This window comes from Triturus cristatus, chromosome 8 (genome assembly GCF_964204655.1).
Source record: "Triturus cristatus chromosome 8, aTriCri1.1, whole genome shotgun sequence".
Classification (NCBI taxonomy): Eukaryota; Metazoa; Chordata; class Amphibia; order Caudata; family Salamandridae; genus Triturus; species Triturus cristatus.
The window spans coordinates 1,382,335,658-1,382,360,371 of NC_140591.1; the positions used below are offsets into that span (position 1 = coordinate 1,382,335,658).

The window sequence follows — 24,714 nt, forward strand, 5'->3', positions numbered from 1 at the left end:
CTAGCATTCTCATCAAGTCAATCGCAGTCATTCAGATTTGACAGGACCTCAAATCTGTTTTCTACGTTGATATTCCATATCCTATTAAGGTCACCCCTATCCCCTATACTAGGTAATAGGGTTCGCCCTTTCCTCACCATCGCTTGATTTACCACCCCTTTCTTTCTGCAATAGAAATAGTGCAGCGTTAATGGAATGATAGTGCCATGTCTCCGTTGTGGGGGAAGTATGTTATGCAGGATATTAGGAAGGACAGCCAAGTTGGAAAAATTAATGACCACACAATCCCCGGCATATTTTTTAGGATCATGGCCTAACCATGAGACCCTTCTTGCCATGATGATTTCGCCAGCTAATTGCCTCTCTCCCCAAGGAGTCATTCTCATATTTTTTGTTAGCCAATGTAATGATTTACTAATGAGGGAAGATGTAGTTTCTATTTTGTCAGGAGGTAAATTAGGTACATTGGCAAGAACCAATGTAGTAGGAAGTGCCTCGACGATACATTGGAACTGGTCATTCGCTGGACGTTGGGCAAGTCGGTCAATAGGAAGGCCTGGTTTAGATGTTTTCTGGGTATTCCCCTCAGTTGTAGATTGCAAGAGTTGTGGGTTCACAATCTCATTTTGTGTTGCCCTTCGCTCCCCTCTATCAGGTGATACTATCAGACTACTGTGGCTCAGTGCCGGATACTCAGTTCTAGGTACCTCTTCCACAGGTCTACTTATCAGGGAGTTTAATCTGACTACCTCTGTCATTAATTCATCAATTCTGGCTACCAGAGGAGTAATAACACTCTCAATTTTAATATCAATCATGTTTGCTATTTTCTTGGACAATTCATTCTCAGAATATTTAGCAAAATGAGATTCTGGTGCCTCAGCCTTCTTCACAATTTTGGGTGCAGAGGTAGCCTTTTTTTTCCCTGGGCGGGAGCCATTACTTTTAACCTGATTTTTCCTACAGGTTCTAACTTGCCTGACTCTGGGAGGAGGGATGGAAGAATCGATATCAGCTAATTCGACGGCCATGTGTAAATCTACATCAGAAATGGGTTGTGAGGTAACAGTTGGATAAGTGCTTAGTTCAATAATGTCACTCTCTAACTCATCAATTTCAGTTGGGGTGCTAGTATTAGCCATTAAGGGGGAAGCCAAAAGTGAATCAGACAAAGGTGCAGGCACAGGAGATTTTTCAGAGGCATTTTGAGAACAATTTAACCCCAGTGACGCTCTTCTGTCGTTATTAATTTTGCTAACGATCTGCACCATATAATTGTCCATGGTATTCGCACTTGTAGTTTTTTTCGATTTCGGCATATTCACCACACAGCTTTACCCGATCTACTTCAAGTTCACTGCTGCTTGATATCAGCTGTGTTAGAGCAAATAACAGCAGTACCCAATGTAACAAAGTTCGATAATCACTCACTCAGACACGATCAAGGTAGTGTGGGTCCGTCCCGTCCTCTGTCGTCCTCGGACGGCCTCAGACGGCCCGCCCTTTGTGTGTTTCTAATATAGAAACACACTCTGTGATATTCAATTATGAAGTTCAAATTCAATTTCTATATGTGCTACCATATGGAAATATTTTTATTTGTCTTTTTCTGCAATATACTGGTATCCTTATATTACCCATATATATTATTCTTCCTTCATGACACTCAACAGTATTTTGGAAAATGTTGTCATTTTTGGTAAATGCATGGAGATATGTGGATTGTGTTTCCATTTCTTGCACTAAGAGCCTATAATATCTCCTTTTATACCTAGTTTATTTGAGTGTTTTTTCATAATATTTTGTATGTATGTTACCCCCCCAATACTGTTATACATACTTAATCTGGTCTATTGATGCATACTCATAACGGATCCATATTTTCCCTTTTCCCTCTATATAAAGTAGTCTGATACACGTAAAAGCAGACATGCATGAATATTTAATCTCATAATTTTAGATTGTCGACAGAGGAGTTGGCCTAACGGCTAGGGCGGTCGACCTTGAATATGGAGAACTGGGTTCGAGTCTCGGCAATGACGCTGAAAATCCTGTGATTCTGGGCAAAACACTTAATCTCTCCGTGCTTTACAAAAAAATGAATGTGTCTTCATGTAATGCAACTGTTGCTGTGTAAAGCACTCTGATACCCGAGTTGGCGCTATATAAAAACTCTGTAAAAAAAAAGCAAAGACAATATTTTTAAACGGTCTAGAATCTAAATGAGAAGATTTGGAAAATTAATTTAAAAAACTCCAGTTTAGGAGACATTGAATTAAAATATATAAACAAAAAATAAACATCATGAAACCTACTTAGAATAGGATAATGATATTGGACTTGTACGGAAGCATAATGTAAGATATTGGCCTCTTAACATCATAACTGAAAAAGAAACAGAGTCTTAAGTAAGGCAAAAGATGAAAGAATGTGGTAAAATGGGGTAGAAACATACCAGGAGAAGAACAGTTCTTTAAAGACTATCCCAGGAGGTTTCTGCAATACCCCAAGTCTTATTTCCACTTTAAGTCACTTGATGTTTGACAGATGCAGAGCATTTCCAATATGCATTGACCACCAATAAGGTACATGTGAAAGTATGGCTATTTGGTATAATATCAAAGCCATAAGTGCTGCTATAGAGACAATGCTGAGGTTGAAATATCACTTTTACCAACAGGAACATTCCAACTTTTAATTCTGATTTATTTGAGCACTAATAATGTGCTCCAAGCATAAGGTAACAGATATCTATTTTTTGCCTGCATCATGTGTACGTGGGACATGAAGCTCCAAAACTTACTCACATTGATGCTAATGAAAAAGGCAAAGTTTAGTGCTCATTGAAACTTCATGTAGCATTCTTAATATGGCAACAATTAACTTCTTAGAATAATGAATTGAGGTAGGGTGATAACTTAAAGCATTCTTGTGGGGCTAGAAACATTAAAAACTCCTAAATTCCATTTCAGTACTCATGTGTCAATTAGAATGATAAAATACTGAATTTACTTAAGGAGAAGAAGGTGGTAAATCTTAACATCCATCTTAGGCATGAGCCTCACTGTATCGCAGGGTAAGAGCACATGAGCTGGAGCTGATGGATTTCAGTTTAAAACATTTCTTCCATTGCTATGAAGCACTAAAGCCAAAGGCATATGGTGCGGGTAAGAAATAATGGTAATCACTGAGGTTAAATCCAAATTTATACAATGTTATCACTGATTTATTTTCTATATTTTTGTTTGGACTCTGGATAACAGATGGTTGGTCCACTGGACAGCTGGGGCCTACTACATAGCTTTCAGCCGCATGTGCTGTGCCCTAAAACAAAAATCAGCTGATGCTTGACACAGGTGCACAACGTGCATATAACAGATGTAAACTTGCAGGATATGTTTTTGCCACTTATATCTGGATACAAATTAACATTCATAGTGGATAATGTTAGTTCAAAAGGCTGTAGGCCTGTATTTATGAGGAAAATTGGAATAAAAGTTTGCAATTTAATTGACCGATTTGACTCATAGGTGAGTCAGTTGTAATTTGTGCACAAGTATTTGCACAAGATGCCTACAATTCCAATCTGACATATAAGGTTGAAGTTGATTTTTTCCACCTTTGTTTATTAAGATACTAGAAACTGTAGTTGTCTGCATTTAAAAGTTCAACCCTTGGGAGATGTGAAAGCGTGCAAATCAAGATGACCGCCTCTCACTGAGCGCCGATGATCCCAAGCATTTACAATAATGTAATTCTCATAGAAGGACAGAAATCTCTTATTAACTGCTTCCTCTTATAGGTAGTCTTTGTGGCAGGCTGTGGTGTCTTCTTGTTTTCAGTATTTGTGGCACTTGTGGGTGCGGGTGGTTTTAAAGTCTATTCCGACTTCTCCACTGTTTGTACCCGAGCCTCCAGTTGGAAAAGGTGGGGCCATTCCAGGAAAAGGGGCACTTTGGCCTTGGATCCTTCCTGTATTGGTATTAGTTGCCACACCAGTGATAGTATACTGGTTTGGGTTGTTTTCTTCAGTTTGTTCAAACTACTGCTGTACTTTATTTCTCTTTCCTTATATTCTCAATTGGCTCAAATATGAATGGGAAAAATGTGTCTACTAATTTTAATAAGCATAAACAGGTTGAATAAATTACTTTTGGATTTGGAAAATTGAAATAGACAACACAATTTAAGAATTATCAATCTGCCTAAAGACATTGAAGGTTCTAATTGCAGAGGTTATTTTGGGAATTTGCTGCCTAACCTTTTGAATTTGAAATATGCTGAGAAATTTGAGATTTATAAGGCTCTTTGTATCCCTTTACACTGCAAAGGTAGTCAGATCAAATCCAGAAAAGTGCTATTTAAAGTTCTACATCATAACGATCTAGTAATGATAAGAAATGGACATTCCTTCTTTACTGGTTAATAGCTACAAACATTTTATACATCAGGATTTTGCAAAAGAAACAGTATCATATGTAAGAAATTCACTCTGCCAAGTACCAGAATGAAAATTGTTGGCTTCAAATATGGTCTTTTTGGTCCTTTTACTATGCAAATCTGGAAAAATAATATGTCTAACTCAATTCACTGTGCTGAAGATCTTCAAGCATTTCTTAATCGCCATTATCCTATATCTATTGACACAGAGAAAGTTACAGTTTAATCTGACTATTCACTTTGTAATTTCCTTGTTACTTATGTGAAGACCTTTTTTAGTTAAGATATATTAGTTGCGGGCTTGTACCCTGGCTACTCTTGTGCATGCTTGTATGTGTCTCAGGATTGCTGTTAGGTGTTTTGTTTATTTTTGTGCTCTAATGTTTGTCTTGATTATTCTATATGATCTATATGTAGGAGCTACTTTGAGTTTCTTATTGGTCAAGCCTTTTATTAACATACTTTTTCAGCACAATTTAACTTTTCCTTGTTACTTATTTACTTCATGGAGAATTCAAATCAGCTTAGAATTATTTCCCTCTATGTAAAAGGTTTAAGACATCCAGTTAAACATTTGAAAATACTAGTCTATCTTGCTAGACATACCGCTGGCATTAGCTTAATTCAAGAGACTCATATTGATGAACAAAATATTGGTTGGGAATATTATTTCTTCTCCTCCTATTGGCAAGAAAAATGGAGTTGCAATTATATTTTCTAAAAAGCTTCAACTACAAGTACTAGATAAGCATTCTGGTGCAGATGGTAGATTTACTTATGTTAAAGTTAAATTTGATATATTTGTACTACATTTAGTTAATATTTATGGTCCTACGGCTGATGACCGAACTTTCTGGAACTATATCTCTTCTGAAATTACAAAACAAGGCAATGTTCCTCTTATTGCAGGTGGAGAATTTAATTTAATATGTGATCCTCTTCTTGATAGACTTTCTTCTACCAAATTTAGATACCCTAAAACTTTCCATTCCCTAAAAACATTGGTTAAGAATTCCATACTTTGCAAACTTAAATGTCCAATCCATTAAGATTTAGGGGCGATTACAATGTGGCCCGTAAAGACTCCCGGGCCCCATCGTAATCTGCCCCTCGGTTTACTTTCCGACTGCCGCATTACAATGCTGGCAGTCACAAACTAAACTAGAGGTCATTCTGGCTGGCTTCAGACAGGCTCAATGATCCCCCAGGACAGGCCTGTCCGCCCTTGGGATTATAATGCACAGTTTCCAGCATGCTTTCCATGCCGGCCTGTCTACCATGGAAACCATGTCGGAAAGCGTGTTTGGGGGCCCCCAGCAGGGCGCCCTTGGCTGAACAGCCTCTGGTTGGGGGCTGCCTGTTGATCCCTGCACCCCGTGGCAGGCATGGCAGGCATCTTGAAGTGCCTGCTACGGGGTGTAGGGGTGAGCAGCACCTTCCATTTCCCTATGGGAGCATGTATTATGGCCAGTTTGCGGCCATAATGCATGCCCCATACGGAAATGTAGGAATGCGACTGCTCAGTGTTCGGTCGCATCCTAATTAGGAAGTCAGGACCGCCGACCAGAGGTCCGTCAGTCCCAGGACCCAGATGGTGTTGGGCAGACTTAAGATGGCCCAACATCGTTATTAGTCCCTTAATGTTTTTTTCTAGTCCTTATAATTCTGTTTCACAGACTGAATATGTGTTATCATCAAGAAATTTATGTTACTCCATTTCTATTCCTGCAATATGCAATATTGATATTTCAGAAATTGCTATGATTTCTATGTGTTTAACATTAGATACTTTTTCTGTTTCTCATTCTAGTTGCCATATGAATGTTGTTGACATTGCTCTCAGAAATTATATCAAGGTTAAAATAATGTCTATTATTGAATATGTTTTTCTCTCAATGTTGATGATGCAACATCTAATATTATATGCTGAGATGCTTTTAAAGCATATATTACAGTTACAACAAATTCGATGGTGGCTTACGAAAACAATTTGACCCTAAAATATCTAAATTAGAAAAGAAATTGCCAAGATTGGACATCTATTTATAACATCAAATAATAATTCTTTTAAGCTTAAGTTACAGAAACTTTCTTATGAATATAACTCCTTACTGAGCAATGGGACTGGTTTCCAAATTTCAAAAGAGAAAGCTAAATGTTATTTTTATGCAAATAAATCTGGGAAATTACTACCTAATTTTCTTCAAATCAAAAAAGATAGAACTCAAATTCATGCCATTCATGAGAAAGATGGAAATTTTGCATTATCGACTACAGATCACTTTAACAAACTTCTAGAGTTACATTCCTCATTCTACAGCAAACTGGAAACCATTGATACTAATATTATAGATTTGTTTTAAATTCATATAACCTTCCACTAATTTTACAATCCAAAAGATTCAACTTTGACTCACCTATTTGCAACGATATAATTCCTACTGCTATTAGTTCCCTGAAACCAAGAAAGTCACCTGGACCTGCTGGTATCCCTGCTGAGTTTTTAAAAACTTGTTCTACTCATCTCACTGCTATTTATTTCATGTATTGATTGAATGTACTACTAGTGTTACAGGTATGGTATCAGGGTCTTTTACAGATTGCACTTCGTAAGTATGACAAAAACCACACTAAGGGATCTAGTTATCATCCTATCTCCCTAATACATGAAGATTGTGAAATCTATGCAAAAACTTTAGCCACTGGATTACAAATAAATGTAATAACATTTTATACAAAGATCAAACAGGTTTTATGAAAAGTAGGCATTCTGGTAATAACACCCGCGTTCCATTTCATGCAATAGAAGCTTCCCTTCCCAATTTCCTCCTCACCTTTTCCTACTAGCCTTCTAGCACAATATGCTGAGAAGGCTTTTGGCAATGTTCACTGGCAATTTTTATTCTGAGCTTTTTCAGCCTTTAATTATGATGACTCGTTTATTAAAATGGTTTGGCTCTCTTCTTTCACTGCTCTGTAAAACTCTTCATCAGTGATCACTCCCCTTAAACATATTTAGGGGAACTTGACAAGGAAGCCTGGTGTCACTCAACTTTTTCATTGGATGTACAGCCTTTAGCCTTTTCTCTCTCTTATCAGAAACTCAAACATTACTATTAAAATTCTGCCTATACTTATTTAGTAGTCCCCTCTAAAAGTTCATTTCACTCCTCACATGTTAAATAATACTGACGTTTTCTGGCAAAAAGAGAAAATTAAATATCTTGGTATTCAATTCTCAAATTCTATCAAAGAAACTATTACTTTGAAATGCCAACTCTTTATTAAACAAATTCACATCCATCCATAAGTGATCATTGCTAAGTTTAACATTGTCGGGGAAAATGTAATCTATCAAAATGGTCATTGTTCCTCAAATATTACATATTTTAATTATGCTTCCATCAAAATTGCCTCTCAGGTTCTATAGGAAATTTGACAGAAGTATCGCTAAATTTAATTTGATTAAAAAAAAAACATGACATTACTATGCTAAGCTCAAAATTGATAAACTTAATGGCGGACGTGTCCTGCCAGCTTTTATAAATCTCGTAAGGCTTTCATAATAAAACAAGGATCATTCTGGATTCAGCAGATAGCATCTTTATTTTTTCCTAAATGAATTTAAGTTGAACAAAATTTAGTGCACCCTTCCCATTGCCAGCATTATTGTCAATGTTTAATTCTAATATAATTGTAAAACCTTCAACAAGTATCAAAACAACTAAACTGATACTACATTTCTGCTTCTAAAAAAGAATTGAAGCTAGAATTATTTATTTAAATATGTGTGAATGTGATGCATTATTTTTTCATCTTTTTCTAAACTATACCATACATTTCTATTACCCTCGCTGGATTATAATAAATACGCTTTTATGTAATTCTGTTCTTACCTCTTTTCCAAAGAATATACCTATGGCAAAAATGTCTTATTCAGAATTGTGTTTGAACACTTTCAATATGCTTAATTATACAGTTTCTGAAATCCACAAAAATAAATGAAACAGGGGATGATAATTTAATTTGTATTTGCAATTTTCAGAATATAAAGCCTTCTTTGAATCTTTCTTTAGAAACCTGGAAGAAAATCTGATTATCTAGCATTTCTGGTTGGCTTTCTGTTGCTTTATATCAAATACTTTTATTTTATTTAATGGTTTATGGTCTACTTGTAAAATGTTCAAAGCCAAACTTTGGATAATCCATTATGTTGGTTTATTAATCTTGCTGATGGTCCTCTAAAACATGTATTATTCAAATGTCTTGTTATTTAACATTTCTGGATTGGTGTATGGAATATTGTTACAAAAATACTTCTCTTAAGTTGATTGTTTGCAAGTGTCAGGCTTTAACTTATAAGTTGTCTGACTCCCATAATAAGTTATTTGACTGTCTTTTATCTTCTGCTCTGCTACTAAACCAATTACATCCAATTGTTAAGATAGATCTATATTATCATTTGATACCTGGTGATCTTGGATTACCTTCACAAGACAATGTGCCCCCTTATATATTACTGGGTCTTCCGGTAATACTTTTTCAAGTGTTTTGGAACCCGTTTGATGATTATATGGGGGTTATTCTTATATTAACTTAGGTTGTAACTTATAAATGTAATAGCTCCTGTTTACTTCTTGTTTTTATTTCCATTTTCATATATATGATCAATTTTCATTTTAAAGTACATTAATATAACACTGCATCAGGTTTATGTTATATATAAACGTAACCTGTAACCTTACTGTTTTCAGTATTATTTTTTGTATTGCCTTATATTGATTGGAAAATGAATAAAATATTTTGAACACAAAAAAAGTGTACTGCTTGGCCTAGCCTTTGTCAAAAAAACACTACAAACTCAAAATTTGCAACATGGAGATTAATAAGTATGGCATCATCAACAGAAACTTTGGATTTGTATTATCTACACAGCTGATAAAGGTTTTACAAATTGCGATTTTGCCTCTCTGAACTTACTTTTAGCAAAAGTCTTAAGCCTGTTCCCACAGAAGAGCCCCTAGTGGCGTGCACCTAATTGTTCCATTCCACACCTTATTATCTCTGAAGTACTGTAGTTAGGTGCTGAGTTTCAAAGGCTTGCAATGCAGTGGGCTGAATGGAGGCAGAGTTTCACACCATGCTATGTATTCTAGTCATAATGGGCTATGAAGCTTGCGCCCTTTATTTGGAAGGCTTTTCTAGCCATAGCAAAGCCTTTCCAGGTGCAAGGTGGAAAATGGAGTAGACGTGAATTGGTAGGAATTTTCTTTGATGCTTTGGAGGCAGGAGTGGACTGTCTTTGTGATCAATTTTGGGAGAGCAAATAAAAGAAGGTTTTAGGGAAGCATGGGTTTGCCATTTTGGTTCACAATGGTACAAAGAAACCTGCAAAATACTGCAAAGCAAGTTTTTGCAACAAGAACAGTTTTAACTGTAGGCAGAAATACTCCAAGAAAAATGGTGTTGTTTGCTTAGTGTTGACCCCAATTATGAGCAAAGCTTACTCTTTTAAGAATGTCTGCAAGGAATCTCTCACGTAGAAAGCAGATTGGAAGAGAAGAGGACAAGCCGAGTTTTCTGTTAACTGCTGAATAAATTAGCATTTGCATGATACAGACCGTGGCTAGGACTGCAATGAATGTTTGGCACTGGGAAACTACTTTAAGGGCTAAGGAAGACAGCCTCTAGCTTAGGGAGTTGGAGGTAATGTGAAGAAAACCCATCTATCAGTTAAACTGGACATTTTGCTGTGGACTTGACTTGGGATTTGTGAGGAGCCTTTCCTCAAACTGAGCCCATACCCTGGTCCCTAAAACGATTTGTCTCAAATTTGGAGACTTTTGGAAGACCAGGGAAGAAGTTAAAAGATCTTTTCGAAAAGTTTAGACTTGAAAATATTTTATCATCAGTGTACTAGGAAAGGTGTCAAGACTGACTAAAAAGAAATAAGCTTCAAGATTATATTTTCTAGGTTTGTTCCACTTACAGCCTCTGACTACGAGGTTCAAGGCTGCTGTGGCATAGCTAAAAGCTTTTATCTAAGCTTTTGGGACCCTGTTCAATAATAGCTTCAAACCTTGCCGTGCGGAAGGTTTTTGACCACCAAAAAGATTTCAAATTGGGATAAAAAATCTTTTAAATGGGATGTACTAGTAGCTTTCCAATGTTATCGGTTGCGACTCAGCTACAGTGTTCCGGGACATTTTATCAATATGAACCAACAGCATATATGTGACTGCATACCATATCCCAGTTGATTACATTGATTTTGAGTTCCCGTTGTTTCCTAGGGGACAGTTTTAATTTCTGAAATAGTTTCTGATGCACACTTATATTGTCTTAATTTTGATGTTATCTTAATCTTTAAATTGTCATCTTTCTAACTAATCATTTAGTCGATAATTTGTCATGAAGGGTTTTTGAAATGCTAATTTAATTCTAACTTCCTAATTTCTTACCTGGAGAAGTCATTGCTGCATGTGCCAAGTTATCAAAAGTGAGCATAAAACTGTTCACCAAGCAGTAATTATCTGTGCTTTGTGGGTTTTCAGCCATATCTCACATCAAGGCAGTGGCCTCTCTCTTTGTCTCTGACAGCCTATAAATTCAGTTTCCTACGGTCTTCAATTCTACTTACTGTCATTTGCTTAGAGGTAACTCTGCTTTCTGACTTTACTTTTGCAAACAAATCTGACCTCCTGCAACCCCTTCACTGCTGTTCCTTAACCTCAGTTTTGAGAGTTGGGTGATAGTTCTTGTTAGAGATGTTTTGTAAATGTCTTTCTGAAATACAAGCAAGAGGCCTTTGTGAAAATCTGACCTGCACTTAGAATACGCACAAGCTTTTTCTCATAATAGTCTCTATGAATGAATAACCATCATCACAAATTTGTAACTTGAAAAATACATTCAAGAATCCAAGTCCAATGTAAGAGCTTGTAGGGAATCATTTCATAGTAAAGCTGGAGCCATTGTCAGGTAGGGTTTGCACCTCCTCTGGAACCAGGAATATCCATATTCTAAACCAATGTGAGTGGCAGCAGGTGATAAGCCTTTCATGAACAACTAGTTTCAATTGTCCAACCTCAGCAAACAGCAACTGCTTGGAGGGCTATTTTCTTTCAGAGAAATGACTAAGGCTTCCGGCACCCCTGGCCACTAGCAAGATTGTTTCAATCAAATGTGTGATATTGTGTTCTGCCTGGTCAATTTTGAGTCCAAAGGGTTTTTCAATATCTGATGTACCTAGTGGTTGTATCTGTGATTAGCAGATAGCACATTTATTTATTTTTGCTCTTCTCCTGAACCTTTTTTCATTGAACCAGGGCGCTATTTGATATGTAACATTGCTCTTGTGGAAGTAAAGAAATTTCATTAAAGACCTTTATGACTAATAAGACATGAAGCTTTCTTTATTTATAATTCTCTTCCTTCCCATCTATTTGACGCTCTTCTGAAATCTCTTACTACAGCCCTCCCGCACTGGAAATACATATTATTTACTACTATATTAAAATTATATGAGATTAATAATCCACCCAAAACTCTATTCTGGTCTGAGTTGTATAGATGAAAAACAAAATTAACAAATACATGTCTGACAAAATGAAACTAAAGAATCCATTTTAGAAAAATGTATCCTTCACATGTCATTGTCATACAATCCGACAAGTCTCCATTTGAAATAAATTGCCCTTTGGTTTTCTTTCGTTTAGGGTGAGACACTAAACCCCCTATCCTTTTATCTGCCTTTCCACCTCATATTGCATCTCTCTATGATAGACCTCAACTTCTATCACAAACCAATTTCTTTGCCCTCTTTCCCCTCCTTTTCTGCATCCTGTAGTGCACCTTCTTATCTAAAGTAATATTTGGGTGTGTAGATCAATATATTGTCTGCATACCTTTCTTTAGCTCCGTGTAGCTGCAGATCTATTTATTGCAGAAGTAATACATTGTTTTATTTCTTCCCAGGTGTTATGGACTTTTTTCTTTTTGTACCAATGTTTAGGACACAGTTTTGACACAATTTATCGGTATGTTTATTTGTGGGCTAGGCCACTCATCTAAATAGGGATGCATCAATCCACACTATCAGAATCCACTTCTCCAGTCTCATTTTTACCCTAGGAACACTGACTGTTTTCGCCATCTCTCTCTAAGTGAAACAATGTACTTGGCCATATATTGCTAACATGAAGATTTTAACCAGAAATATGAAAAATAAATATTGGACCTTATTACAAACATTACCTATAATGCATTTTTCACATTATATATTTTTATGGTTATTTTTAAGCAGGTAGCAGGAAAAAAAAACTATTCTAAATATATAAATTATTTATTATTATTAATATTATTATTGGTATTAGTATTAATACTACTGCACCATGCCTTCTGCTTGTCTGAACTTAAAAAGAAACAACAACTACTAAGCAAATAGTTACAAATGTAGCATTTTAGGAACACATATCCATGCTATTCTTCATATTAGAATACTGTTTCACCTAGAGCAAAAACTGCTGGACAGATTTTTATAAAACTTGAATAAGTTGCAGGGGCATGGTCCATTCCAAAATCCTTTTGTGGTTTGGTGAAAATGCATTCAGTAGGGGTCCAATAAGGTTAGAAAATAGTGATATCATGACAGTGTGATTCAAAACTTGAGAGATGTGATTGGTGTTGAACAGCTTCATTTTTCCAACACTTGAATAAGCCGATTTGAGATGAATATGCAAATTATGAGGACATTTTTTTTGTATAGACACGGGTGGCATAAGGGATATTCATTGCATGTAATAGGGCTTAAAAGACACCCTTTTTGCCTAGGAAAAACTGTACATTTCAGATCGGTAATTTGGGACAAAAATATGCACATTATATGATTAAGTTCTCTGTTATATTGAAAAGTTTTGTTTTTGTATTCCTATCAGGGACAAGGTTAGGGTGGAGGTCAAAAGGTGCTAAATTTGTAATGACTTTGGGACCTTTTGATCGAGCTGCATGAAGCTTGCAGACAGCAGCTTAAGTTAAGTGATAAAATCTGAGGTTCCTTTCAAATTTGGGAAAAAATGATGTGGAATTGATGTAAAAGCTTTGACGAATCATCGTATATTCGTGTTTTTTTTTTTAGCCTTTTCAGAGGGGTTCCTCCACGAAAGCTGTCGCACTACCACAAAAACATAGGTTTGCTGGAATTCTTTTCCTACCAAAGGAAAGGTTAAACTGATGTTGGTGCCTTGAAAGGGTTTCTTCAATGGAAAAAAATGTTTTCTTCCTGTGAAGAACAAAATTAAAAAGTTTAAAAAGTGCGAAGGCAGTTTCACACCACAATCCACATGCGAAAATGTTCATCTGAACTTTTCTGTATCCCCAGATGGTTAAGCATACGAGTATACATGGGAATCTGTGATAGTTAAACATTCCAAACATTGCTAGAATTATTTCTTCATTTTTTTCTTTCTAAAATTCTAAATTCTAAATTCCATTAAAGTTGAAAGGTTACTTCAACAATAGGTATAAGAATACAAGAACATTTTTTTTTAATATGGAACCTTTATTAACTCCAGACCTTATAGAGAAAAGACCACATGACTATCTGCAAGGTTGATGGTCAGCATAACTAAATTAAAAGGTGCAGTTTTTCGAAAAAACAGTTATGGTAACACCATCAACACACTTTTTCAAATAGGTAATCGCAAGTGCATATGAAGGTAAACACAGGGCTAACTAAAATAATAGCATTGAGGACAACAACAAAAAGGCTAGCCGAGTCTTTACTATATATGGGCAAGGATCGACGTGAGTGTGTCAGTAAAAAACATGAAGACCAAAAGTGAAATATCTTAAGAACTACGGAGCATATTTACAAGGGGATTGTGCCACCAAAACGTCACTTTTACGGTCGTTATGATGGCACAATGCCCTGCACCATATTTGCAAAGTGACGTTAAGCCACATTTTTTTGTGACTTAACACTGCTTTGTAAATATGGTATCCTTTCACGCAGGTATCTGCGTGAAAGATGCGTGCAATACGTTTTTCTGTGGGTGTTTCACCGCAACACCCAATGCTTTTTTACGCTGCCCCAGATGTGCAAGGATGTTAAATGTGAGGCAGCACCAAAAACTAACACCATGCAATAGATAGCAGGCGTTAGAATGGCACAATGAGGAGAAATATATTTATTTCTCCTCATTTTTGCTTTTTCTACGTGTGCTGCATTCTGCAGCACACATCGACAAAAGCAAAACACCATTAATGATTGTTTATGTGCAGGAAGGTGTCCCTTCCTGCACATAAGCAATCATTAAATAGTGGTGATTTTCTACTTCTACGTGTGCTGCAGAATGCAGCAAAAATAGAAGTCGCAAATAGGCATTATTGATTGTTTATGATTGATTTTCAGGAAGGGACACCTTCCTGCACACAAACAATCATTCCCTGCAACACAAGGGTGTCTGTGTTGGTGCTAGGCAGCTAATTTTAGCTCCGGTGCAGGGAAAACACAGGGGTGCGCCGTACTGTTGTAAATATGGTGCATCCCTGCATTTTGGAAATGGCGGAGCCTGGCGCTGCACAATTTGCCGCAGCTCCGTGCTCTGCTATTTCCTTTTAAATATTCCGTTAGATATTTTTTGTAATAGTGCCTACCTCGCGGTATTTCCTTAAAACATTACAGTCTCTTAATTTAGATTGGTACCATTTTGAAATTATTTGTAATCAGTTATCACAATTAAATACTGCATCCGTTCCCAGAAATACTTCTAATGCAGACAAGCTGTCAATGATGTATGATATATTAAAACTAGTTCACAAACGTGAAAAGCAACATTTTATATAGTTATTTTTTGTTTTTATGGGAAACAAAACGTATAACCAACAAGTACAAAACAGGCTTGATAGCAAGACGACATAAAAGGGAACAGGAACACGATTACTCCTATTTCAAAAAACGTCGGGAACAACACAGATGACTTTCCAGAATCCCTCTTTGTGAACCCACAAAGAGATTCCTTTCGAACACACCTTGTTTGCCTACACGGTGTGAATTGAGGGCTGTGTTCGAATCCCCCGCTCCTCTCGGATTAGTTTGCCACAGTCTAACTCCGTGGATAAGGTTGTTCCAGAGACGGAGTTGGTTGGGTGAGTTGGCTTACACTGCATCCCATAAAAGAAACAAAAGGCCTTGCATGCAGAAGAAATGAAATAAAGAAACATGCAGAAATGAATAGGAGAAATGTTGAAAAAGAAGAAAGAAACAACAAGCAAAACACGTACGTTTAAAACTGCTTAAAATACAGAAACAGATTTATGAGAAATTAAGTGTCAAATAAATTCAGGCTTATTGAAAATGCATGTGAATGAAAGCTTGATTAACAAACAATAAGATATTGTACCTACCCGGTGACTTTAATGACCGCATTCTAGTCATCTGAATCAGAATTCGTAGCTTTTTGGAATCTGTCTACATGCACTCGCAGAAAAGGTTGGTGGAATTGAATTGTATCAGAATGACAGGCAGGCACTTATTTGTAGGAACTGAACGAAGCCATACACATCTTCTGCTAGGCTTATCGGCGCATGTACATGCAGTCTTTGTTCTGATGCACGCTCACATTGTCAATCCATTCTGAATAGTTTGCCTTCTAGCCCAAACCTTCGACTTTGAATAGGAGTCACAGGGTTGTTGCTTACTTACCAATGAAAATGACAAGGCTCTTACAAGCAGACTATAGAATTCTAGGAAGGAGAATACAAGGAATGTATATACTATTGTGACAGATTGACTTGTCAGATTTATATACCACCTGATTATGCATAATTTAGAATATAAAAGAAATAGTCCATCAAAGGTGGATTTTCAATGCTTAGAAGCACTCCATGCGACATCTAATTTGTGATGGTTTTAAGCTTTCAGGGAATGCGGCTTCTTTGACTACTTACAGTCTCGGCTGTGGCCTCGACCGGAAGTAGAAAAAGCCTCGACCATTTTCCACTGAAGATTGACAAAGGTTTGGAAGAGATATTTCATCGGAAGTGCATCTCTGAGTTACTGTTTTTACAGCTAATCTGTATGTTTTTCCCACCCCGCATTCCTGACCACAGAGCAGAAGTTCTCTTGTTTCTGTGGATGGGGTTACCTTTAACCAGTTAATGTGTGGAGGGAATGGAAGAATTAGCTTATATAATGCGCTGTGTTTTCCATAAAGTTCCTCATAGCCAGATTTGATGTTTCTAAAAGCTATTACCAACGGATTTTACTATTACATAATTTATTGGGACTGAATTTACCAACCATGAGAGGAAGGAAGATTGGGTTTGATAAGGTCTTGGTCTGCAGGCTGTAATAATGGCCCTCATTATATGTGGCTGGTGGACCTGATGGGACTGCTAGCACCCTTCGGGGCTGGTGCTTTTCATCCAGACGCTTCGCCTGCTGAAAGTAGGCAAAGTATACAGGTGAAATACCAGGAAAAATCAGGTGGGAATCAGTGCAGAAACATTCATTCCCTGATGTTAGTCCATAAAAACGTGTCTGGAGTAATTCCACTCCTTCCACAGTCACCAACGTCTGTGCCCGGTAATTTCACTGGAGTTGAGTGGACTACTGGACCGTTACAAAGGGTCCCTAAGATGTCACCAATGAGTGTTTAATTCAGCAAACTATTTTACGAGTTACTTGGATTTGTAAACTCTTTCTTTGTCATCTATAAACTCAGGTAGTCTTTCTTTGATGCCTATGACTAAAACAGGTTTAGCTGGTATATTCATTAGATTGGTGGGAATACATATTAATGCCCTTTCACGACCCATTTCCCCTACAGTGCAGCCAGAGCCGGCTGTCTAATAAAATAGAAACATTTGTGAATGGGGGTGTCTGTAAGTCATACTGAGTCTCCAGAATGGAATCCAACATCTGACCTCATTCCTAGCATCTCCCATCTCCTTTGAAGATGGTAAACCTTTGTTTGGAGATCTGGATGCTGATAACTCCATACAGACTTCTTAAGAGTGATGTTTCATCAAGTAATGTGTTGAAGTCTCCAAACCTTAAAATGAAATATGTGCCTTTGTATACGACCGTATCAAATCACAGTAGAAATTAGATTACATTCTCAGGCAACAGGATTGTTTGAAGAATGTACTTAATACAGTCTTAAAACTCACCAGAAGGAGAATAATAAAATCTAATAGAACTTCTGGCTGTGATGTAATACTTTCATGAGCTGTGTAATCTATGTATAGAATGCAGACTAATAAGAAATAAGCTAATTTAAATTTACAATTATGTATACAGAATTGCAGCTCTCTCCTGAAGTTGAACACAGCACAAGCAGTAGATGATATATAAAGTGATGCGAGCAGACTATATGGGTCTCCTGTAGACTACAAAAATAGCTTTGAATTGCGAGTTTGTGCCACAAGTATACGCCAACCTCCACATTATACTCATTTACACACTACACAGGTTAGATTGATGTTACTACTAGGGTTTTGGATACATTAAATTTTCTGATTATTAAATGTATGCACAGTTATTTGCCCTTTCTGTGTCCATAAAGCAGGCACACAAAGTGACAAGAATATAACAGAGGGGTGTGCTAAGAGTCAATATGACGGTTCTAGTTGGTGGTGTCCCAGAGATGCATGTGGCGTGGCACCGAGGGTGGCTCGTGCATCGCTATTGTAAGAGAATGTGGTGGATTTTACACTGCTCCTTTTAGCAACTATATGTTTAATAGTACTGTAAAACTGAAAGAGTTTAGTACACAATCAGCCCTTGAAAAATCCCAGAAGTCACAATCAGTCCTTGCATTCAGTACACCGCCATGTCTTTGAGGGAAAACTTTCTTCATGCAAGGACTAATACAGATGCCAGTATTCAAAGTTGACTTATTACTCCTGAGGTCCCAGAATACAGTGTGATATAAGCAACTATTGCCATGTTAGCAGAAATGTCTTCTTTCGTTTGATGCACTTTGCACATAGATCCTTTTCATGTAGTAAAATGTTAAAAGTAAAAAAATATGTGGAAATAATACATAACTTTAGACCGTTTATTCTCACTGTAATCTGTGGAACTGTGAAGTTTATATAAGTGGGATGGTGCATTGGTTTTTCTTTGTGCCTACCATACAAAACAGTTGTAGAAGGGCAAAAGTCATATCCCAGCATTGCAATGTCATGTGAAGTCTTTAGAAATCTTATAAATGTGATGTTTATGTTTTTGTAATGTCTCTAGTTAAATTTCATTTAATTGAACTGCTATAATTCTTATATTTACGTCTGCTATTTTTTGTTTTCTAAACTTCGTAATTTCACCAGGTGCTATAACAATTTGAGCATGCTTCACAAAATGGTAAATAGATGGAGTTTGAGTATCACCACACCATTGACTAGGGATGTTCTCTGTCCTCCTGCACATATCCCTGAAAAAAACGTCCAATCCATGCATTTGTGTCAAAAGGGCACACAGCTAGATAAACGTTCTGTGCTCCTCCTGCCTATTTAGTAGTCATGTGCTTTGAAGGATCTATGTCAGCCAGTGTTCTGCATAATTCACTGATGCAAACTATTTCATACAAGCAAATCCATAACACCACTAACTGCTATTGTAAGAAAAGTGCCACATGTGGATAAACTCCTCCATATCAGCTCTTCCTCAAAAGTGGATCCATTGGAACTATACTAACACCCCATAGATGGCTCCTTCAAAACTCTAAGGGCCACATGCATCAACGAGAAAACTAGTCGCAAACGGGCAGATTAGCAGAATCTGCCCCTTTGCGACCGGTATTTTTGCATTTGGGATGCATCATCCCAAATGCAAAAATCGCAATTTAAGGAATCTCTAAATAGCGATTCCTTAAATTGAGATTGCATTTAAGGAATCCCAAATTGAGATTCCTTAAATGCAATGCATTAAAGTTAAAAAATTAGCGATTTCGCTAATAGGGGGAGCAAATTACCATGAAGTTGAACTTCATGGTAATTTGCAAAAACTTTGAAAAATGCACTTTTGTGCATTTTTCTAAGTTTCATGTTGCGCACACACATGCCCTTAGAGCATATGTGTGTGCAACATATGTGCACAGATCAATTTCAGGGGTGCAATAGGGTGTCATTTTGACACCCTTGCACCCTTGAAATTGCATGAGCAATTTGCGAGTACCTACTGGTACTCGCAATTTGCTCATGCAATCTCCAATTCATTCCTATGGGCCTGAAGGCCCCTAGGAATTAATGGGACGGCATTCCTTAATTGCGACTCGCAATTTGCGAGTCGCAATTAAGGAATTTGTAGGAATCGCTATTATTATAGCGATTCCTACATGCATAGGCTTTTGCAATTCCTTAATTGCGATTCCTTAAAAATCGCAATTAAGGAATCGCAAAAGTCTTTGTTGATGCATGTGCCAGTAAGATCCGAAAGAAAGTGGCTCCTAAACAACTGATAAACAACATTGAAACCTACTCTATCTTGGAAATACTAAATTTAGGGTCTCTACCTCAACACTCACCATGGCATGTAATCTGTCAAACTTGTCAAGAGATGTAACGCAGTTCACTGCAGATAACAGCTCAGTCACTATACTAATACTACTAAACCTGTGATGTTCAGTATGGTTGCCTGCACCATGTTCCTCCTTTTAAAAAGAGGCTACGGTCATCTCTTTCACCCTCAAATATTCCCAGCTCTTCATCTCTGAACATGAACAGAGAGTGAGATGAGGGTGGAATCTATCATCTCAACAAGAGACATGTGCATTCCCTTATTGCTGTCCTACCTTTTGCCCAATCAACCACTATGTGCAATATCTCATTATCATGCTGTTGAATCACTAACTCAGTCAACTCAACCTACTTGGACAGACCCAGGAGATTAATTAGACAATATCAGTAAAAGCCTGCAAGATGGTGCAATATAGATGGAGCAGACATCAAGGAACCAGGCCCCAAACATCACTTAGGGCCAGGTTTATAATCTGGCAGACAGCCCATTTCTCCGCCAAGGCGACAGAGTAAATTACTCCATCGCCCTGACAAAGGGAACCATCAAGGAGGCAGTCATTTCCTCAAGCATTGCCAGGAACCGCTGACACGGCTGCTCCAGTCAATGCTTTTTGCAGTTTGGTAGATGGAGTGCTGGACAAAACTGTTTTCCAAATTTTATTTTGAAAAGAAAAATTAAAATACTCCCCCCACCATGGAAGTCTTCCGCATAGCGAAGGGGGCATTTAGCAGTTTTCACTGCCTTTTACCACCATGGTTTTCCTGGCGGCGACGGGCAGTAAAAACTGACCTTTGATTTCACCCATCTGAATTAGGATGGCAGAATTAGAGGTCTGCCTCCAATGGCCCTTATTCTGCGGGGCTGTCCTAGAGGTTTAAATATGGGGAGGATGGAGTAGTCTCCGTTATGATTTAACTGAAGGTCCGGCCATATGTAAATTGAGCAGGAGGACCGTTATGTTGCTGGTAAGCATACTCTGTCACCAATGCAAAAGGAGTATATTTAATTTCAACGTGTAAATTGGGCGCTTAGTTCTAGCTCTGCCCTTCCTCTACTTTCTTGGAGTGACAATACACATCACCTAAAAGTTAAAATTACAGACAGGAGGTATATAAAATGATCACGTCAGCCACAGGAGAGTGTGGCTTGATAAATATGTTCAAGACAATCCCACCTTTCATTTAATCAACTACCCTAAAAAGTCAATAGGATGCCTCAGTGAGTTGAATGCTCACAGAAGATCACAAAACAACTACACATGATAGTCACACCCTTATATTTTTCTGAAATACCAAATATCTGTGAATGTTTTCACAGAAGACAATGAATTATTGGCAATACCAAACCTTTTTAAACCCAGGTTATCAGTAATTTACCTCAAGTTTGGTAAAGGTGGTCATGAAGGTAGCCTGTTGATGAAAAAGGATGCATTTCAGCAGTTGGGGTAGATACTATACTTGAAAAACAACATTTTGTGACTACACTTATCTGAGTATCAGAGGACAATGGTGAATGCCGACTCACCCTCAAATGCCAAACTTGGGTTAGGGTGGCAAAGGAAGGCCCCAGTGTATATTAACAAAGAAAAAAGCTGTGTTGTCAAAAAAGACAATTAACTATCTCCTGGATGAACAAAGCCTCCTCCCCAGACATCGCCATAGCCATCCCCGAAGGGTACAAGATCACCCACAGAGACCGCACCAACGGAGCTGGAGGAGGAATCGCCATCGTCCACAAGAAGACCATCAGGGTCTCAACAAACACCAAAGACACTCTCAACACCGCCGAACACATGCACTTCCAGGTCCATAAGACCACCCTAAGAGGCACCCTCGTCTACAGACCGCCCGGACCCCGACCACAATTCTGCGACTCCATCGCCGACTTCATCAGCACGCACGCGCTGATCTCCACCGACTACATCCTCCTCGGAGATCTAAACTATCACCTGGACAACAACAACGACAGCAACTCCTCCACCCTGATCGACACCCTCGGACTAAAACAGCTCGTCACAACACGACCCACATCGCAGGTCACACGCTTGATGCCATCTTCTCCTCAAGCCCCCATGGCGCCTTCAGCCACGCCTCCGAACTCACCTGGACAGACCACCACTGCATCCACTTCACCTTCCGAAAACCCCTCACACACCACTGCACCCTACAGGTCCCCCGCCGCTGCTGGGGCAAAGTCAGTGAAGAACAACTACAGACAAACCTCGCACTCAACCCACCGACCAACCCCACCAACCCCGAAGATGGTGCACGCATCCTCATAAATTGGATGGACGACTGCACCAACACATTAGCCCAGCTGAAAAAGCCAACCAGCAGAGACACCAGCAAGAGAGCCAGCTTGTTCACCCCGGAACTCCTAGCATCAAAACGCACCTGCCGGATTTTGGAGAACAATTGGCACAGCGAAAAGATGCCGGAGAACCGTGCTGCCCATAAAAACGCCATCCGCAACCACCACCACCTCATCCGGACCGCCAAAAGGACCTCCTTCAAAGACCGCCTCGACAACAACGCACACAACAGCAAGGAGCTCTTCAACATTGTGAAGGAACTCTCCAACCCCAGCTTCAGCGCCAACGACATTCCACCATGGCAAGCCCTGTGTGACTCCCTCGCCTCCTTCTTTCACCGCAAGATTACCGACATTCATGACAGCTTCAACCCCCGGACGACCCCCACAGGCCGAGCCACGCCGGATCCCCCGCACCCCATCAACCACGACTCCCTGACTACCTGGGCCAACGTGAGCATCGAGGAAACAATCAAGACCATGGGCACAATCCACTCTGGCTCCCCGTCTGACCCTCTTCCACACCACATCTTCAACAAAGCCGGCAGCTCAGTCGCACCCCACCTGCGCGTCGTCATCAACCTCTCCTTCGAGACCGCTACCTTCCCTGAGAGCTGAAAGCACGCCGAGATCAACGCCCTACTGAAGAAATCCAAGGCGGATCCGAGCGACCTCAAGAACTTCCGGCCCATCTCCCTGCTTCCATTCCCAGCAAAGGTCATCAAGAAGATAGCCAACATCCAGCTCACCCGTCACCTCGAAGACAACAGCATCCTTGACCCCTCCCAATCAGGATTCCGCAGCAACCACAGCACCGAAACCGCCCTCATCGCCGCCACAGACGACATCAGTATCCTACTTGACAATGGCGAGACAGCGGCCCTCATCCTCCTGGACCTCTCCGCCGCCTTCGACACCGTCTGCCACTGCACACATATGCACGCACCTCCACGACACAGGGATCCGAGACAGGGCCCTGGACTGGACCACCTCCTTCCTCTCCAGCAGAACTCAGAGAGTCCACCTCCCCCCGTTCCGGTCCGAGGCCTCCGAGATCATCTGCGGCGTCCCTCAGGGATCCTCCCTCAGCCTGACGCTGTTCAACGTCTACATGGCACCACTCGCACGCATCGCCCGACAGCACAACCTCAACATAGTCTCCTACGCCGACGACAAGCAACTGATCCTCTCCCTCACCAAGGACCCCCTCACCGCCAAATCCAACTTCCACCAGGGAATGAAGGCTGTTGCCGACTGGATGGAGGAAAGCCAACTTAAGCTGAACTCAGACAAGACGGAGATCCTCATCCTCGGGCCCAACCCCTCAGCATGGGATGACTCCTGGTGGCCCGCATAACTGGGGACACCCCCGGCTCCTACCGACCACGCACGCAACCTGGGAGTCATCCTCGACTCGAAACTCACCATGACCAAACAAGTCAACGCAGTCTCCTCTACCTGCTTCAACACCCTCCGCATGCTCCGCAAGATCTACAGATGGATCGCGACAGACACGAGGAAAACAGTCACACAGGCTCTAGTCAGCAGCAGACTCGACTACGGAAATGCCCTCTACGCCGGAGCCCCGACCAAGCTCATCAACAGACTGCAAAGAATCCAGAACGCCTCTGCACACCTGATCCTCGATGTCCCGCGCCGCGACCACATCACCCCCCCACCTGAGGAACCTGCAGTGGCTCCCCGTCAACAAAAGAATCTCCTTCAAACTCCTGATCCACGCACACAAGGTACTCCACAAAACCGGCCCAGCCTACCTCAACAGTTGACTCTCCTTCTACGTACCCAACAGGAAACTCCACTCCGCTGACCTCGCCCTGGCCACGGTCCCGCGCATCCGCAGAACCACCTCCGGAGGCAGGTCCTTCTCCCACCGCGACGCCAAGACCTGGAACACCCTCCCCCTCAACCTACGACAAACCGAAGACCTGCTGACCTTCAGGAGACAACTCAAGACCTGGCTTTTCGACCAGTAGCAGCAGCACCCACCCCCCTCAGCGCCTTGAAACCAATGCGGGTATGTAGTGCGCTTTACAAATTAACTGACTGATTGATTGATTGATTGAACCATCTCCCTTCCAAAAGACTGAACTTCATACAATTCATATTCATCCAGACAGAGGCTACAATGCCAAGTTGCTTTTCTAATCTGAGGCAGGCTTGAATGCCATAACCATTCATATTGAAATGAAAAGCAACTGGCTGTATCAAACCACCCCACCACTCTCCTCTTCGGAAAGGCATTAGATATAACTGGTGAAAAGACAGAGCTCTAGAAAACAACGAAGATTTGGATTCTCACTCAAGCAAAGGTAGTATGACAGACTGCTTACATTTCCAATCCTATTAAAAAAACACACACATACCCAGTCCAAACCCAGGTCACAGGTACCTACTGGTTAAAAGCATTTTAGGAATACAACATG

The 24,714-nt window shown here is 39.6% G+C and overlaps 1 protein-coding gene across 3 annotated transcripts in view; it reads right to left on the reverse strand.

Moving 5' to 3' along the window:
- Positions 1-24,714, reverse strand: part of GRIK1 (glutamate ionotropic receptor kainate type subunit 1) — a 968,246-nt gene that overhangs the window by 13,548 nt on the left and 929,984 nt on the right. Inside the window, exon 17 of one of the 3 annotated variants that reach the window (XM_085623096.1) lies at positions 15,472-15,630. The exons of the other annotated variants lie outside the window; for them this stretch is intronic. Coding sequence (XP_085479222.1) covers positions 15,481-15,630 — 150 coding nt within the window. The 3' untranslated portion in view covers positions 15,472-15,480. The remainder of the gene's footprint in view (positions 1-15,471; positions 15,631-24,714) is intronic. 3 annotated transcript variants of the gene reach the window in all.